Source organism: Chrysochloris asiatica, unplaced genomic scaffold, assembly GCF_000296735.1.
Source record: "Chrysochloris asiatica unplaced genomic scaffold, ChrAsi1.0 scaffold00018, whole genome shotgun sequence".
Taxonomy (NCBI): domain Eukaryota; kingdom Metazoa; phylum Chordata; class Mammalia; order Afrosoricida; family Chrysochloridae; genus Chrysochloris; species Chrysochloris asiatica.
Window position 1 is genome coordinate 20,019,735 of NW_006408536.1, and position 19,636 is coordinate 20,039,370.

General features: G+C 41.6%; 1 protein-coding gene across 1 annotated transcript in view; it reads right to left on the minus strand.

Moving 5' to 3' along the window:
• Positions 1–5,063: 5,063 nt before the first annotated feature.
• Positions 5,064–19,636, minus strand: part of GRPR (gastrin-releasing peptide receptor) — a 46,425-nt gene continuing 31,852 nt past the window's right edge. Inside the window, exons 2-3 of the mRNA XM_006835606.1 lie at positions 7,350–7,701; positions 5,064–5,457 (exon numbers count right to left, since the gene is read on the minus strand). Of these exons, the coding sequence (XP_006835669.1) occupies positions 5,068–5,457; positions 7,350–7,701 (742 nt within the window). The 3' untranslated portion in view covers positions 5,064–5,067. The remainder of the gene's footprint in view (positions 5,458–7,349; positions 7,702–19,636) is intronic.

A 19,636-nucleotide genomic window follows, 5' to 3' on the forward strand; every position in this document is an offset into this window, starting at 1 on the left:
GGATAGTTTGTCATCCCCAAAGTGAGTCTGTTTAGCTTTGCACAAAGAAAGGAGAGGGGTCATTCTCGGATGCTCCTGTATATGTGAAAGTTGTCATTATTTGAAAATAGAGGATGGCCATCAGATCACAAAATGGAGGATGATCACGTCATTATATAACTGCCAAATTACATCATTACATAACAGCCAAACCACTAAGCATCATGGCCCAGCCAAGCTGACACATAACCTTACCCAGACAATATTACTTTTGCCTCAAACCTCAGTTTTACTACCAGACGTACATTGTTATTGTATAAAGTAGCCAGAGAATAAATTTTTACTATTGTTATAAATGTGAAATGCCAGGTAAAGAGATAGTCTTTAAATGAGGAGTAGGTATACATGTAACATTTAAATTTTTTAACAAGAGAAAAATCTTCTCAGCATGGTATTTGTCAATTGCTCTGGCTCTATTCAACTGGAATGAATGCTTGCCCTTCCCTCCCCTTCACCTCACAAAGGGTGTCTTAGAAGATGAAAGTGAGGGTAAGAGATTGTGTGATACTAAAATTGTCATCTGTTTGTGTTTGGGGGTGGGGGCTGAGAGGAGCAGTGTCTTCCAGATACAGAATAAAGAAGAGCTTTTTAAGGCTTGGTTTCTTTGAATAGTTTACACAAAGCCTAGTCCCAAGAGAGTGGAGATCTGTGTTTTCACTTGTTAATCCACTTCATGAAAATGTGGCCAAAGATCCAACCCATGTGCAAAATGTGCTCCATTACCCCAGCCACCCAGGGCTATTTCTAAACTGCTCTCTAACCAGCCTCCCTCCTGGTGGGGATGTGAAGGGCACAAATGGCACAGAAGTTTCCATCCCTCAGTTCCCACCACAATTGGGTGCGTGCTGTTCATTTTGCCGTCACATTGTCAGGCTCCCAGGAGGAGCCACTGTGAACAGCCTCCGGGAAAAGTGACTTAGCGGCTTTTTAGTCCACAGACTGCGGAAGTCATTCAACTTGTAGTCCCCAAACAAAGCTAATCTCTATGGCCAGAAGCCATTTGCCGCATTAAAAGATTCTGAAACCAATAAACCAACCTTTGGCATATCCAAGGCCTTTATAATTCAAGGATGTCCATGTCCCATGTCAAGTTCATTATTTCTGTCCAATGTGTATTTTCCTAACAAGCTGGGCTTGTTTCATCTGCGGCAGCTTCCAAACAGCTTATTTATCTAAGGGCTCTCCATCTGCCAAGATGAAACCAAATTGTTTGTGGGGACAAAGTAGGAGAGCCAAGGCTTGTTACTGAGGTGGAAGGCCGGGTTCAGTGGGGGAAGTGAGGGCAGCCAAAAAGGCAGGCTCTAGCCATCCACATTTATGTGGAATCATCGACTCAGCCCCAGGGAGTGGGGTTCTCTTCCTGAGGATCATCTTACTAGCCTCTCCCTTCCCTGCCAGTGGCAGCCTTTGGTGGGGAGACCGCATTGTTTATTGCTTAATCTATCATTGTTGAGCTGCCTGCCTCAGGGAGGCTCAATTTAAGATAGATTGAAAGGTAGTGTCTGTCAATTGAATAAACACAGATGGTTTTCCACAGCAAAAATTGATTTTTTTTTCCCCTCACCAAAGACATAAGCGCTAAACATGATTATCTTTGGAAGCCAGGCGTGAAATGTCTCCATGCCTGCTCCTGCTACACTCTGTCTCAGCAGAGAGGTGATGCCACATGTTGGCTTGGTTCTAGGTTCTTGAGGTGGAACAGGATTTTCCTTCTGGAAAGAAGTTGTGAAGTGCCATCGAGTCGGTTCCAACTCATAGTGTGTAGGGTTTCCAAGGAGTAAACTCATGGGTTTGAACCACCAACCTTGTGGTTCATAGTCCAGTGCTGATTGTACAGCGGCACACCAGGGCCTGGCTAAATCTTTCTCAGGCAGAGGCTCTGAGTTAACCCTCCCATGGATTCACTGGCTGGCAAAGTTACATGGTAGTAAGAATTGCCTAACAGCACACAGTTAGATCTAGATCTCAATCTCCTCATCTTGATCCAGAACTAAGAAGGAGACCAGATATGATCTGTGCATGATGTTACTGGTAGGAGATATTAAGATGAGCCCTGCTTACTCTCAAAATATCTTTGGAAGCAGGTAGATCAAAGATGTTTGTACGGTCCTTCTAGGTACCCAGAATGCTGTATATTTTAGCAACTTACTAAATATGGAGTGATTTCTGCTCACGGGTTTTGAAGATGTTCAAAGGCAAAACAGTGGAATAGTGGTTCAAGCTAAAAGGTACATGAAGGTTGAAGAAGGATGCATGAAGACCTTGAGCAATGTTTTCTTAGGTTGCTACTGAATCTAATCCCAAACCCTAACAAACTAATGAATCATTCATACAAAATTATTCCAAGGAGCTTCTGAAAGCAATAGAATGGCCAGTTTACCTTCATAATGTTGATGTCTGCATGAGTATAGAATGGTGGGTCAAAAGATTTCCAAAGAGTTGTTGTTGCAAAGAGAGTGGACATGGGACAAATGTGAGCAAATGGGCCACATCAATGTTTATAGAGACAGAATGAGAAACAATACAGAGACTCAGAGAAGTTTAGAGGCTATGCTAACTTTGTGCCATGCTCTCATTCTACAGATAAAAACATGAGCTCAGAGATGGGACATCGGTAACCATGGTAATATTGCTAGAGACAGAGTTGAGATGTCAAGTGAAAATCTTGGTTCTTTCACCTCCACCATCTGTCTCACTTTCTAACTGCACTATGCAATTATGATCTCCCAGGAAAGCAGGTGTGCATAGTACACAAGAGCACATAGCAGGCGGAAGTTAAGCGTTTTCTCTCCAGCTAATACAACTGTGGACACAGATCTTTACAACTGTTTTGGGGCTTAACACCCAAAGCTTTGCAAACATTGAACATTTCCTCTGATCAAGAGGCAAAAACCTTGTAAGAAGTGCCACATGGACAAAAGAGCTGACTGTTCAGAAAAAATTCAAACTTGAATTATCTTAGGATGGAAAGGCACACTTGCAGAATTTAGGTTTGTCTAGAAGTGGGTTGCAGGCCTGATGTGGCACTGTAGGATAAGTACTGGGCTGCTAACCAAAAGGTTTGCAGTTCAAACTCACCAGCCGCTCCTCGAAAACCCTATAAAGGATTGCTATGAACCAGAACTGACTCGACGGCACTTAACAACAACAATAACAAAGAAGTGGGTTAGCATGCACCTGTCCTGGAGTCCGGAAAAACTCCATTCAGGGTGTCTAAAATAAGGAAGTCAATTCTTTAGAGTTAATTTTACTCACTTAAGAAAAAGATTTCATTCCAATCTTTTTCTGGACATGGGCCATTTCATACTGAAAAACACTACCACTGTGAGACAGTGTTGGTGGTGGTTATGTGCCGTGGAGTCAGTTTCGACTCATAGCAAGCCGGTATAGGGTTTCCAAGGTTGTAAATCTTCACAGGAGCAGACAGCCTCATGTTTCTCCCGCGGAACAGCTGGGAGTTTCGAACTACAGCCTGACTTGTAACCACTATGCTTCCAGAGCTCCTTGCAACTTTTTCATACATACTAAAAAATCCGCATTACTGAAACATTATAAAGGGACTTCTTTTTACATTTCTGCCCATAAATGTTAGACGAAACGTACGTTACATAGAAACATGTTTCTATTTCCCCTCAAATACAATCCTTTCTTTTCTCATGTACTGCTGCAACATAGCAGACGCCAGTTGTGGTCCAATTGAATTCTACTCATGGTGACCCCCATGTATGTCCAAGTAGAACCCCTCCAAAGGATTTTCAATGCTCCAGAGAATTTTAACAAAAACTGGTTTTTCAGAAGTAAATCACCAGGTCTTTCTTATGAGGCAGTGTCTCTGGGTAGACTAGAACCTCCAACTTCTTGGTTAGCAGCATAGTGTGTAACTGTACCACCACCCAGAGACTCCAATGCAGCAGACAAGGATGGTCAAATCTAAGTAAATACACTTGCTTGAAAAACTGTATACCAAGAATAAACATTGTATTTTTTGTACTAATAAATAGATGATAAATAGATTGTGTGATCAATTTTTCCCCAAAAAAGGAACTTCCATGGTATAACTGCACCATGGATGACAAAGATTAGGTATTAGCAAAAGGGCTCTGGTAGCGTAGTGGCTACGAGTCAGGCTGCTAACCTCAAGGTCAGCTGTTCAAAACTATGTGGAGAAAGATGAGGCTTTCTGCTCCCGTAAAAATTTACAGCCTCACAAATGCTATACAGGGTTGCTTGAGTCGGAACCAACTCCATGGCACATCACCACCAACCACCAACCACCATTGAATTTAACTTCAGATTGCAAGACATCACTGCATAACCACCCATGGATTTTCATATGTGCTTGGCTATGTTTATGCGTTAAAATTATGTACTGCGTGCTTCTCCTATGCCTTAAGTTGTTGTTGTTGTTGTTAAGTACCGTGGAGTCGGTTCTGACTCATAGTGACCCTGCACAGGGTTTCTGAGGCTGTAAATCTTTACGGGAACAGAAAGCCTCATCTTTTTCCCGCGGAACAGCTGGTAGTTTTGAACTGCTGACCTTGCGGTTCACAGCCCAATCAGTAACCACTACACTACCAGAGCTCCTTATGGATCATAGACACTCCTGAAACAAAGAATCAAATTGTGTTTTGAAAGCAGGAGCTTCTAGTAAAGAAATGACAAAAGAAAGCCTTTCACAAAGTGGGCACTGACTTCTGAGTTCTTTGCCACATAAAGCGGGTTGTTCATAGTGTTTCAATGACTTAAATGACCACATCTGATACATTCAGGGCTTGATGCTAAAAATAAGAATTCCCTATCTGTTCCCTTTTCTTAAAAAGGGAATGTTTACCCTATATCAGAAGAAGCATTCACAAGTTGGAATGGAAAATGTAAGCCTTGATGGTCCCTTTAAAAATGGAATAGTCTCCCCTCCACTCTCCTAGACCAATTCCAAGGGTCTTTGGAAGGTACATACAGAGACAGTAGCAGATGCAAAGGGCCTGACCAGCCTCAAGGCAAAACCTCGGGGACAGGGCTGAGGATCAACTAGACGTACCCCTCATGACAGATATTACCATTGATGAGGCTGAAGGTGGCCACAGAGGGGTTGGTGGTCTTGAAGGAGGTCATACAGGTGGTACTCCTAGCTGTGCTGTGTGAGCGTACCAGCAGGCCAGGTCGGCAGCAGAGGAGCTGGGTGTTGAATTGTTTCCGGAAGCTCTTGCTCAGCAGGTAGAGGGCGAAGGGGTTCACACAGGAGTTGGTGAAGGCCAGGAGGCGGGCACAGATGCTGGTGATGAAGTGGAGCATGGAGGTGTCCACCTTAGAGTAGTGGTAGGAACGATATAGGTAGATGATGTGGTTGGGGAGCCAGCAGAAGGCAAAGAGGGCCACAAACACCAGCACGGTCTTGGCAAGTCGCTTCCGGGATTCAATCTGGGGAGTGAGTCACACAGAGTGAGACAAGGATATAGATGGATAAAGGAATGGGGCAAAAAAAAATTAGGTTAATAAGAGAGATAGATTCACAAAATCACAGGGAAAAGAAAAGTTTAGTAGCAGAGGACAGGAGAATCCAATAAAATGAGAGAAAGACCACAGAAACAGAGAGAAACAACAACAACAACAAAAACCAGACAGACATACAAAGATAGAAGAGCCAGGAAGTAGAAATTCACAAAGTAGAGTATAGTGAGAACATGCCTCCAAGAACAGATCTTTACACAAAATTGATTAAGTGCTTGAATGGATTGCACAATGAAATTCTAGTAAGTGCCTCCTTTTCCTCAGGAGACCCTTTGTGTGTTTTATCAGTCATACAACATCATGTCTTTCTTTTGCTCCATGGTTAGTAATTTCTTATTCCCTCAGATGCTCAAAGCAGCCAGTTTTGATCTTCCTCGTTGGCCAAACCTAACTCTAACTCGCTATAAGTTGTGTTGTTGTTGTTGTTGTTAAGTTATTTTTGTTCTATACTATACAGGAAGGTTCTTAGATGATGTAGTCTGAGCCTCTGTTTTTGCTCCTAACTCCTTCAGCTATGGCAAGGGAACCATGTTTCTCATTAAAGAATTTATGGAACAATGGGAGCCCTCTAATGAGCAGCGTCTCAAGTAGGGAGCTGGTTTCACTGAGAACTGCCACTCTTCTCCAACAATTGATGCAAAAGAAATCAACTTTCCAGGGTGAGGCCTCCAACTGACTAAGCTATTCATTCAAGTAGGGTGGGGAGTCTTTCTGCCTTTCCGTCATAAAACCAGTAATCTACTTCTGGGACAGAAGGCCAGAGGAACTGACAAAGAGGAGGTATCCCAAGACTCTGGTTTCTACACAGGGAGTCTAATGGTCTGTACAAGGGTACCCAGCAGGCTGGGCACTCTAGGCTTACTTGTGCTCTCCCTGGTAATTTTTCAACAGCTTTACAATATGGGGGTCATTACTGATAGTGTGGAGTCCTGTGATGTGGTGCTGTGGCTTAATGCGCTGGACTGCAAAATCAGTTTGAACCACAAGGTCAGTAGTTTAAGCTCACCAGCTGCTCCTAGGAAACTCTATACAGGGTCACTATGGGTTTGAACCCACTCATGGCACTTAACAAAACAACAATGAAGTGATGGTGCAGTGGTTAAGAGCTCAGTTGCTAACTAAAAGGTTGGCAGTTTGAATCCACCCAGCATCTCTGGTGATCTGCTCCTGTAAAGATTATAGGCAACAAATCCTCTATCACATGATGTTGCTGTGAGTTGGAAACAATTCAATAGCATCCAACAACAACACTGTGTTATGGATAAGAGAAGTGGGCTCAGAGAGGGTCAGAGAGCAAATCATGAAGCCTGGTTTTGGACACAAATCAGTGTGAACCTATCTTGACCAAATGATGGTTTTTCTTCAACCCACTTCATTTTCTTGCCCTCTCTACCTTCTTTCCATTTGGTGTCCCTCTCTTTTTATCCAGACAGTATGACTAGGGTTTAACGAAGTCACAGCCCTTTGAGTCTCAAAGCTGTTATTAAAAAACAACAAAAAACCAATACTTTTTCAGATATTTCTCAGGAAGAAGTCAGCAGTTCCTATCTGTCAGGCAGGTTCTCAACATCTCCCTAGTCCAGGCCTTGAACACGAGAACAAAATGATGAAGAATACCTGAATTCCTTGGCTCCAGCAGCTAGGAGTTGCCTTTCGCCATCTGTTCCCAGTTAACCCACCTCCTCTAATTGCAGAATCAAGTGGCGTTGTCCACCTAAATACTGTCCTTGTCAGCGGGGCCCAAAATAAATGCAAAGGACCACAATTTCCCAGGAGTTTATCAACCCATCTTTAGTACCCACCTGCTTCTTGACGTGGATATTCCCTTCCACAGGCAGATTGTAAGCACTCTGAATCAGATTTTTGGCAATGAAGTAGTAGTAGACAGAGATAATGGACAGTGGAATGATGTAGAAGACCAGGAAAGAAGCCATAGAGTGGATTTTGGGGTGCAGCTCATTGGAATGTGGGTATGGGGCACAGCTAATGAAGGTCTGGTTGGTGCTTTCCTCATGGAAGGGATGCAGGTCAGAAAACACAGCTTCCGGGATGGCCAGAAGCATGGAGATGACCCAGATGAAGGCAGCTTTGAGGCAGATCTTCATGAGAGCATGAGAAGCCTGGATATCCATTGGTCGGACGATGGCTTTGTACCTGGGCCAGGAAAGAGAGAAACAGACTGTGTAAACTGCTTGTTTGTATTATGGATTCCACGGCCAGGACTAGGGTGAGGCAAGTGAGGCACCTAGAGTACGAAATTTATGGAGATACTCCAAATGCAAAAAGATAAAATTAGACCAGTACTTCACACCATACACAAAAATGAACCCAAAACAGATCTTTGACCTAAATAAAAGTAAGAAACCCACAAAACTCTTAGGAGAAAAAACATCAAGACGTTGTTTTTGACAACACCTTAGATTAACACCAAAACCTTGAGCAACCAAAGACAAAACAGATCAATTGAACGTCCTAAAAATGAACACATTTTGTGCATCAAATAATACATTTTGTGCACTTTATCAAAAACGTGACTAGACAACCCAGAAGAAAATATCTGGAAACCATATATGTGACAAGGGTTTAAAATCCAGAACTCCTACAACTTAACAACTCCTACATATTAACAACTTAACAACAAAAAGACAACACAATAAAAAGCAAGCTAAGGATTTGACCTGAATGGACATCTCTTCAAGAAGATACACCAATGACCAGTAAGCACATAAAAAAGGTGTTCAAAATTGATAGTCATTGTTGTTGTTGTTGCGTACCATCGAGTCATTTCCCACTCATAGCAACCCTGTATAGGGTTTCTCACAGCGGCTGGTGGGTTTGAATTGCCAACCTCTCAGTTACCAGTCCAGTGCTTATCCTACAGCACCATACTAGGCTAGTCATTGTTGTTGTTGTGAAGTGCCGTTGAGTTGGTTCCGACCCATAGTGACCCTGTATAGGGTTTCCAAGGAGCGACTGGTGAGCTTGAACCACCAACCTTGCAGTTCAAATGACTTTGCTGTCTGACGCATTAATCCACAGCGCCACACCAGGACTCCAGGCTAGTCATTAGGATGATGCAAATTAAAACCACAATAAGATGCTATTTCACATCCGCTAGATGACTGTGATTAGAACATCAAACGCTAAGAAATGTTGGAGAGGACAGGAAGAAATCGAAACCCTTGTATACAGCCAATGGGAATGTAAAATGGTACATCCGGTGTGCAGTTAAGTTTGGCAGTTTTTCAGAAAGTTAAATATAGAACTATCGTATAACCCAGTATTTCCACTCCTAGGTTTATGCTGAAGAGACTTGAAAACAGGGAGTCAGACAGATAGTTGTACACTAATGTTCATTGCAATATTATGCACGATAGCCAAAAAGTGTAAATGATTATGTCTTTGGCATTTAGCAGCATTGTGATTTGCACACACTCCACAAACTTTTGTTCAGTTGAACATGAGCTGCTATAATGTGAAATTGGGACAGGCTAAATGTGAGGATATTTGTTCATTGCTGAAAATGCTGTGTTGAAACTGGGTTCAACCTATGATATGCTCTTGTATCTTGGACCTTAGCAATTCCATGTTGAGAGACCTCCACTGAGTTCACTCTTGTCCATGTCCTGTCTCCTCACTCACTTTTTGCCTCCTACCAGAGAAGGAACAGTGAGCTATTAAGTGGCGAGTTTGGGGAAAAGAACCTGGCACGTGCGTTGGGCTCAGGGAGGCCTGTGGTTGTCTGTTGTTGTTGTCGTGTGCTGTGGAGTCGGTTCCGACTCATAGTGACCCTGTATAGGGTTTCTGAGGCTGTATATCTTTATGGGAACAGAAAGCCTCATCTTTCTCCTGCAGGACAGCTGGTAGTTTCGAACTGCTGACCTTACAGTTCGCAGCCCAATTCGTAACCACAAGTGCCTTTAAATAAGGTAATGGTCTAATACAGAGTGTTAGTGTAGTGCTGTACGATAAGCACTAGACCGCAAGGTCGGTTTGAACCACAAAGTTGATGGTTCTAACCCACCAACTGCTCTTCGGAAACCCTATATAGGGTCACTATGAGTCGTAACCGACTCAAAGGCACTAAACAACTTAACAAACATCAGATATAGGCTATCAGAGAGTGTCTGCAGGCTCATAGTTGCAATAGACCTAAGTCCAAACAGCTTTATCAACCATAGAAACACTTAAGTTTTATTACCATCTGTTTCATTTTTATACCTAGCTCTCTGTTCCAAACTCAGCTAGGGAAGAGAGGGATATTGTTTATTGTGCTATTGTTATGTACTTTTGAGTCAGTTCTAGTCCTTCATCAGTGTAGCTGGGTTTGTGTTTCCACAACACAAATTTGTATTAGTTCATTCTATTGTTGTTAAGTGTTGTTGAATTGGTTCCAACTCATAATGACCCTGTATAGAGTTTCCAAGGAGCAGGTGGTGGGTTTGAACTACCGACCTTTTGGTTAGCAGTCCATTGCTTATTCTACAACACCACACCAGGATTCCTGAATACACCTACCAGTTCATTTTAAACAACCATTAAAAAGAAAACAAAAAACACACAGAAGTTTCAAAGTAAGTTCTCTTTTCTTCTGGTATCTTCTCTATTCATTACTGTTATGAGTGCCATCAAGTCGGTTCTGGCTCTTAGTGACACTGTATAGGGTTTCCAAACAGTGACAGGTGGGTTTGAACCACCAACCTTGTAGTTAGCAGTCCAGTGCTTATCATACACCAAGACTCCTCTCTATTCATTAGTCATTTCAAACTTTGTTATTTGTAGTTTCAAATGTAAACAAAGAATTGATATCTTTAAAGTCTGTGAACATCTTCAGCAAAGATGCCTGTAAATAAATTAGTAATAGATGGTGATTATGACTTTTATCTGTAGTTTTCAGACAAGGAGCAGTCATAAGTACCTGGAATTCTCTGAGTAAAAGTGATTCACTGCTACATGAGTTACTATCCAGAGTTATCACTTCTTTTGTGAGAGTCTTGTGTTCCTAATTAAAAATTAGCCATGGGGATTATTGAATTGCTATTTCAAAATCACAACTTATAAAACATAAAAAGATGCTATAAAAACATTTATTTAATCATTTTCCCAGAAAAGAATAAATTAAGTCTAAATTTAATTAAGTCCCTAGATCTATGTATCAGTTTTCAGGAAACATGGGGCTCGAAGAACCAGTTAAATGATGCCATGAGGGTACAATCATCCAAATTCTTAAATGGAACAGTTGACAGGAATAATGGCCCCATTTTTTCCAACAAATAGATGGCACTAAAGGGCAAGGACAATGATTGCAAATCAACTATGACGTGTAAGACACAGCAACCAAATGTAATGTGTGTACTTCTTTTGGATTTTGATTCAAGCCAACCAATCAGAAAAATGTGTTTATGACACTAATGAGGGAAACAGAACACAGATGTAGTATTGCTGATATCAAAGAATGATTTTTAATGTTTTATCCATGGCATTGGTATCGTGGTTATGTGTTTTCAAAAAGACTTTTGTCTATTAAAGCCTTTTGCAGTAGTATGTCTACCAGAGAGATCATATAATTCCTAGGATTTGTCTTAAAACAGTCATATATATTCATATATTACTTGTTCAATTAAAAATAAGTATAAATGCATGTAGATAATGTTCTATTATGGAATATTTACAAATATCAAAGAAATTAAAGCCATTCCATTTACTAAGCCCTGGTCTTGCACTAAGTAGAGAATGTCATCTACCCCATCTCATTTATGTTCTAGACAACCGTGATAGGTAGGCACTATTAGCCCCATGCCTTAACTTAAGCACTTGGCTGCTAACTGAAAGGTTGACAGTTGAACCAATCCAGCAGCTCTGGATTGTACTGATGATCTACGTCCTTAAAGACAACAGCAAAGAAAACCCTATAAGCAGTTCTACTCTGTCACATGGGGTCACTACGAGTTGGAATTGACTAGACAGTACCAACCATCAACAACAACACAGGTGAGAAATTGAAAGTCAGAAAGTTTAAGAGGTAGTAAAGTCAATGTTCACTGTAGAATCACCTTTTTTTCAGGATATTATAGCTCTTTTGGAGTCCTGGTGTGACGCTGTAGGATGAGCACTGGACTGCTAACCACAAGGTTGACGATTCAAACCTACCAACTGCTCCTTGGAAACCCTATACAGGATCATTCTGAGTTGGAACGGACTCAATGGTACTTAATAAAGCAGTTGTTTTAGAATAAGTCCTTCTTAGAGGTGTAGAAACAGATCAAAAGACACGAACTGTACAGTCTAATGAATGACTGTAGAGCATGAACCTTATCAGTTTATTTCCTCTTTTAGTTTAGATTGCCCTGTGCAGAGCTCCCAATGCAGGACAATATCACTTTTGAGTGACAGTTAATTAGATTGGGATGAATACCTGACCTAAGCCAGTCAATGAACTGCCTGGTCTTCTACTAAAGAGTCTATTTCTTTTAAACCTTTCCATTGAAAACTAGAGAGGATGTAGTCAATGATGGTGGTGGTGTGGTGGTTATGTGCCATGGAGTCGTTTCTGACTCATAGCGACCCTGCATAGAGTTTCTAAGGCTGTAAATCTTTACAGGATCAGAAAGCCTCATTTTTCTTCCACAGAACAACTGGTAGTTTAGAACTGCTGACTTTGATGTTAATAGCCCCACTCGTAACCACTACGCTACCAGAGCTCTTTGTAATCAATGATAGATGCTGGAAATGAAAATTTTTCATGCTGAGGAAGGCATCTGGGCAGTCATAATAAACCATGCTCAGGATGAATAAAAAGAATAGGTGGATTGAAAGAAAGAATGAAGCAGATATTTAAGAAGAAGAGATGTTTAGGTCCTAAGTCATACGAAGGGTCCTGGCCCAGGAATTGCTTTTGAATATCCAAGAGGTCTCCTGCTGTAATCTTACAATTCTCCTGTTCCCTTTTCACTTGAGTTGGTTTGAAAGACTTCTGTTCTTTGCCAACAAAAGAGGTTTATCTAGAACAATTAGACATAATGACCATTTAAAATGACCACCCAATTTATTCCCAGGCTCATTACACCTAGATCATGCCTCATTTGCTTCCTTTCAAAAGAATGAGCCATCAACTTTCAGTTGCACTCAAGAGATAGTCTAATCTATGAACAGTTCCTGAAGTCTCCATTACTTTCCTGCTTCCTTTCTTCATGTCCAATCCCAGAGTCTCCATTTATCTGAATTCCATTCTTTAAAATTCTACAGTAAGTTGTCAACTAGATGAGGTGTTCTCTCACCAATCTGGACTCTATAATTCCTGTTCTTTCTCCCAACCCACCTGATTTTTATGACATCGCACTTTATGTTTACTGTGTCCTGGTGTGGCACTGTAGAATCACACAAGGTCAGTTTGAACTCATCAATGTCTTCTCGGAAACTATGAGTTGGAACCAACTCGATGACACTTAACAACAACAATGTACACTATTTTAATTTTTTTGCTAGTTTTAAGGATCCAGTATGTTTGAGGACAAATCAAAAAGCATTGTTACTAGGATTCTAGTTCATACATGCCATTTATAAATATATGTATATATACTATTTAAACATGTTTAATGTCAGTGGATGGCTTCAGAAAAATTTTCTCAGTAATATCACCTGTTTCAGTCTTGTCAGGCACATTTAAAAACACAACAAGTTACAATCAAAACAGTGGTTTTCAAGGAGATCTTCTGGACCCCTTTAATTCAAGGCACAGAGGTCAGTTCAGATTATGCCAACTGTATTTTGGGATTCCCAAGGGGCCATCTCCATAGATTTTCTCAGAGGACACAGAGTGATCATGGAGGCTTATTATAAAGAAATTCTAACAAAATTAAAAACATCATGGGTGAGAAAAGGCCAATAAACTTACACTAAGGACATTTTTCCCATCATAAGAATGCACCCACTCATTCTTCTAGGATAACAAGATCTGCTCTATGAGAAGTTTGATGGGAAACTTCACCCTATCCTCCCTGATCTTGCCCCTTCAGACTTCTTTCTGTTCCCCAAACTCAAAGAACATTTTAAAAAACCACAACTAACCCAACATGGTTTGAGTTCTTTGAGGATGCCAAAAGTATCATTTTCAAGTGGTATAAATTAAGAGCACAGAATTCTTTGAGGAAAAATTAGAGAGATGGAAACACCACCCTCAGAAGTGTCTAGACCTAGATGGAAAATACCTTGAGAAACAGTAGGTTCACATCTCTATATTTTTGTTTACTAAAGGTTTCTAAGATCTTGTAGCAACACTTTTCAACTTACCCTTGAATTTTCATAAGTTTCCTGAGGACAAGAACTTACAGACTCTCCTCTTCTTTCTATATTTCTAAAAATGCCCCAGGTCCCCTGCTCAAAATAGGGGCTCAGCAAATACTTGCTAATTAATTGATTAATAATATATGGCTTGCAGATATGCCTATTATTTATAATTGCTCACACAGGAGAGAGCAGATTCACTTTTATGTACTTGGTCAGTAAAAATCATTCTTCCAGAGACTGATACATTCACTCCTGTGACCATTTGGAGTTTAAGAAAATTGCTCTCCACTTCTGAAAACATCTGTGCTTTATTTTTCTTAGGCAAACACTGGAAAGGTTTAAAAAAAAAGAGTTCTCTATACCAAGATTAATGTGTCAAAAAATTCTTGGCAAGTAGAAGTAAGCTGGCTCCCACACTCAGGATTGGAAGCCTTTGCCCACAGAAAGGTATGTCTTTTATTCAAATATGAGCTGTTTGTTTATTTTTAAGGATCCAGTATTCCAGCCCTTATTTGTTCATAATCATCTACTGAAACCTGTAGGAATTATTGAACAACAATATTTTTAAACCTTCATTACAATCCAAATGCACACTACATGAAGAGGACTGAGATGAAGAAGAAACTAAATGAACTACATGGGGTCTAGGGTAACTGACATATTGTCTGCATTTAAATTAGAATTCTACCTAATAAGAGTTGACAAAATTATTACACATCAGCTTTATTTTTCTCTTGAGAATAACATCAAGAGTTTTTCTGAAGAAATGTGAGACAATTATTAGCTACCTCATAAGATGAATGTAACCTAGGGCAATGGAATCTTATCTTGCTTTGAGCTATTACTGGGCAAATGGAGAACTTGTGGGTCCTTGGTGCCCTTCCAACCCTTATCTGTAAGTTTGTCCGATTACAGTCATTCTTTACTGTTTTCTCCAGGTGAAATAACTCCATTCCCCTTTTCCACCCCATCTTAATATACTCTTCCTTTCTCTGGGCTCTAATGTGGACTTGCAAGTGGAGAGATGTGATTCCTAAGGGTGACTCTACCAACTAGCTTTATGATCTAGGACAAATCATAGACTCTTTGTGCCTCAGGATTATCATCCCTGACAATAATCTGTTAAAGAATCATGTTGGTATTAGATAGTACATTCTTCGTGTCTTTACGAATTGAGGTGCTAGACATTGTAGAGGACTCCACACTCTCCATAGAGAGGACTAAGGGGTCATTGTGGCAACTCCAAGTGGTACTGGCAACACCACTTGTTGTTGTTGTTATGTGCCGTGTAGTCGGTTCCGACCCATAGCGACCCTGTACAGGGTTTCCGAGGCTGTAAATCTTTACGGAAGCAGAAATCCTCACCTTTCTCCCATGGAACAGCTGGTAGTTTCGAACTGCTGACCTTAAGGTTCGCAGCCCAATTTGTAACCACTACGCTACCAGAGCTCCTTGGCAACATCAGTAGGAGAGGAGATTAGGGAGAAGTGAAATAATGCCACATCCTGAGAAGGCAGGGAAGAATTAAAAGGGGGCTCCTTTGCTAGGAAGGAAAGAGAGCTGAGCTTCTAGACCTTTGGGTGGCCTGTTGCATTTTGGGAATATTAAGATTTAGGAGTGTTCAAGTTTATTGTTTGCTCTGGATTTCTCCAGCTTTTGGCCACTTTTCTCGATCCCTCTTGATTTGTGCTGTGAACACCAACTTCTGGGAAAACCACTATGATTAAGGAAGGTTATGGAAATTAAGATGGGATGGAGGTGAAAGAAATGTGTTAGGATTTATTTTTGTCTCTGTGGGAAGAGTAAAGGATGTGTGTGGGGGGGCAGTGTTGAAGTTCCAGATTTTCCCCCTCCCAAATTACCGTGATATGAAAGAGAGCAGCAGTGCAGTGATTTGGGGCAGGAAAGCATTTGTGTCCCCATGTGGCGGATACAGCCAATGTGTTGGACAATTCAGGGGGCTGACTATGTGGCCAACTGTAAAGGTAGAAGTTTTGTAACAAAAAGGAGGGAGTAGTTAATCTTACATTCCAGGAACAGAGGACCCTAGGACCATCAAGGGAGAAGAGCACAAGCGGAATGTGAGATCCTATTCAGAGAAACAGAGATGGAGGCAGAGATGGGGACATGGAGAGAGAGAGCAGCTGAGGACTCCAGACTCATGGAAAGAGAAACACTGTGCCACCAGCCAGGAGGCAGGCTTACAGAATGTGCCCTTTGGTTGTTTAAATGAGTGTAAAACTGATGTTCTCCCATGTAAACTATCATTCAATTTGCAATAAAAACATATGGAAAAAAAAAAAAAGAATCCGAGATAGGGCTTCAAACACGAAAGTAGTAACTGTCTTGGTGAAGGATGAATTTTCCTTTCTCAATGCACACTTGCCACGTATGGGGAAAAGACAGATATTAGCAGCATATGGCTACAGACCCTGAAGGTTTGTAAAGTTGATGCCGTTGGAGCCCTTGCAACTCTGCTGAGGGTTCATTGGAAGCAATATCTTGAACAAAAACAAATATGCTTTCATATTAAACTTGGAAAAAGTGGTGAGCAAAATGTTCCAAGGAGCTGTCTGAAACCCAGAGCAAAGACCTTCCTCTTTGTTTCTCTGTTATCCAGACAATGCACACACTACACTAAATTGAGCCCTCCTTTCACTGAGGCCTGCTCCCAGCCCACTCAGTAAAAAGAAATTTGAGCCTGTTATGTATGTATGTACGAGGGGGCTTCAACAAGTTTGTGGGAAAATTCCATTATCTTTTATTTCCATTTTACATGAACTTTTTGAAGTCCTTCTCATATGTTTAAATATGCAAATTGTATGTATGTTGTTGTTGTTAAGTGCTGTCGGGTCAGTTCTCTTACCAACCCTGTATTGGGTTTCCAAGGAGCGGCTGGTGAGTTTGAACTGCCAACCTTGTGGTTCAAATGGACTTTGTAGTCCAGATCATTAACCTATAGCGCCACACCAAGGATTCTGTTGTTCATGTTGTTAGTGCCATACAGTTGGTTCCGATCCATAGCGACCCTGTACAGGGTTTCTGAGGAGCAGCTGGTGAGTTTGAATCACTGACCTTGCATTAACCCACAGTGCCACACCAAGATTTCAGGTGTCCTGTAGTACTGTTGTTGTTGTCGTTAGGTGCCATCGAGTTGGTACCGACCCATAGCGACCTTGTGCACAACAGAACAAAACACTGCCAGTTCCTGGGCCAACCTCACTACTGTTGCCATGCTTGAGTCCATCGATGCTGCCACTTGGCCAATCCATCTCGTTGAGGTCTTCCTCGTCTTCTCTAACCCTCCACCTTATCAAACATGATATCCTTCTCCAGTGACTTGTCCCTCCTGACAATATGTCCGAAGTATGAGAGATAAAGTTTGGCCATCTGGGCCTCCAAGGAGCACTCTGGCTGCATTAAGATATTAAAACACAGACCACAAACCCACTGCCATCAAGTCAATTCAGACTCATTGCAACCCTACACAGGGTTTCTAAGACTGTAAATCTTTATGAAAATAAACAGCTTCATCTTTCTCCAACAGAGCAGTTGGTGGGTTTGAATTTTTGGTGAGTAACCCAAGGCCCAAACCACAGTTCCACCAAGGCTCCTTATTAATATACTAGGTACAATTTTTAAAAGTACCTTAAATGCATTACCCAGTAAAAGATCACAGAACTTCTTGGGGAAATAGTTAATCCTATGTCTGGATCAGGATATGTGCACGGTGAACTTGGAACATCTTATTGTACTAGACAGAAAGGGAGTACTTAAAGAATAATGGGCTCATCTCAATGAACAAAGAAACCGTATGGAAGAGTCAAGCTTAGGGCAGTTTGAGCTTCAAAATAATAATGGTGGAAATGAATAGTAAAGCCCAGAGCTGAGCTGAACTGAAATGCTGAAATGCCAGGAGTCAGAGTAGAAGATGAAAACAAAAAAAGCCAAAAAGAAAGGAACAAACAAGCCTTTAGTCACTTACTATGACAGGCTAATCAAGAGGTTAAACCGCAGAACCACTGGACTGCTACCCACCAGGTTGGCAGTTGAAAGCCACTTATACCCGGTGGCTATGAGTCTGAACCTTCTCTATGGCACAACAACAAACTGGAGAAAGTGCTAACTCTCCCCAGTTTGGTTTTCCACAGTGAGGGTCAGATGTATCCACACAGTCATGGGGGGTTTGTCTCATTGCCCAGGGAGCATTGAACAAAGGACTTCTGTAGTTGTTGAGAGCTGAGGGTTAGGGAGAGGGGCTGGGGAAAGACTAGGAGTGGAGAAAAGTGTCTACAACATATTCCTCCGACCCCTTTGTCCCCCAAAGGAGACCTCAGCAGAGCATGTGAGGAAGACCTTGGCTGAAGGACCCTGATGAAGAGACCAGGGCTAGGAATGTAGGTATGCCTAAGAGCATGGCGAACCAGGGGGCCCTGGGTCCGTGACTACAGCCCCCTTTAAAGACTGCAATAAACTGGCTGTGCACCAAGTCTGGGGTATGTATGGAGGTATGTGTGCAGCTTTCCCCCATAGGGTCTTATAGCCTAAAGGCAAAGCCATTAAAATTGCCTATGAGCTAAAAAATCTCACATATGTTTTTAGCCGGGAGTCGGACTCCTCAGGAAATTCACTGAATTGAAAACAATCCATATAGCCATATTTATTCTTAAGAAAATGAAGAGTGATAAAGAACAAAGGAAAAATGTCAGTTAATAAATGTAGAAGGGATCGAATTTTTTAATCTCCAGTATGGCGTTTCCTTGAGGAGTGTGGTGGCTCTGTAGGATAAGCGCTGGGCTGCTAACCACAAGGTTGGCAGTTCAAGCCCACTGTTCTGTGGGAGAAAGATGAGGCTTTCTGATTCTCCAAAGATGTACAGCCTCAGAAATCCTATACAGAGTCACTATGATAAATGGAACCGACTCAACAGAACTTACAACAACAATATGGCAGTTCCTTTAAATGTTGCAAATAGAAAGACCATGTTGTTATTGTTGTTAAGTGCTGTCGAGTCAGTTCCAATTCATAGCAACCCTGTATAGGGTTTCTGAGGAGCGGCTGGTGAGTTTGAACTGCCGACTTTGCTGAGAAGCCTCATCTCTCCACATTGGATATATTATTAGGAGGGACCAATCCCTGGAGAAGGACATCATGCTTGATAAAGTGAAGGGTCAGCGAAAAAGAGGAAGACCTCCAGTGAGATGGGCTGGCACAGTGGCAGTAGCTATGGGATCAAGTGTAAAAACAATTGTGTGGATGACACAGGATGAGGCAGTGTTGAGTTCTGTTGTGGATAGGGTCACTAAGAGTCTGAACCAACTCTACGGCAGCTAACAACAACGTTTGCTGATTCACAGAGCTAGAGCTGAGTGCCTCTGGGCTGAGGCTTATAGCAGAATGGAATACTCCTTGGGTATTTATCAGCAGACCTAAAAGACCTTTTTGACCTTGTCCAAACAGGGATGAGGCCAAGCCAGGGGTCAGAGAAAAGCCTGCATATTGGAATGGCAGGTAAGAAGCTGTCTTCCCAAAGAACTGTATCCTAAACATTTCTAAAATATATAGGCAACTACAACACCTCTGCAAAAAAGACAAATAACCCAATTAAAAAAATGGGCACAGGACATGAACAGAGGAGATCTGGGCAGCCAACAAACATATGAAGAAATGTTCACGATCGCTAGCCATTAGAGAGATGTAAATCAAAACAACAATGAGATATCATCTCACACCAGCAAAAACAGCGAAGATTAAAAAAAAAGTTGAGGACAGTAAATGCTGGCAGGGATGTGGAGAGACTGGG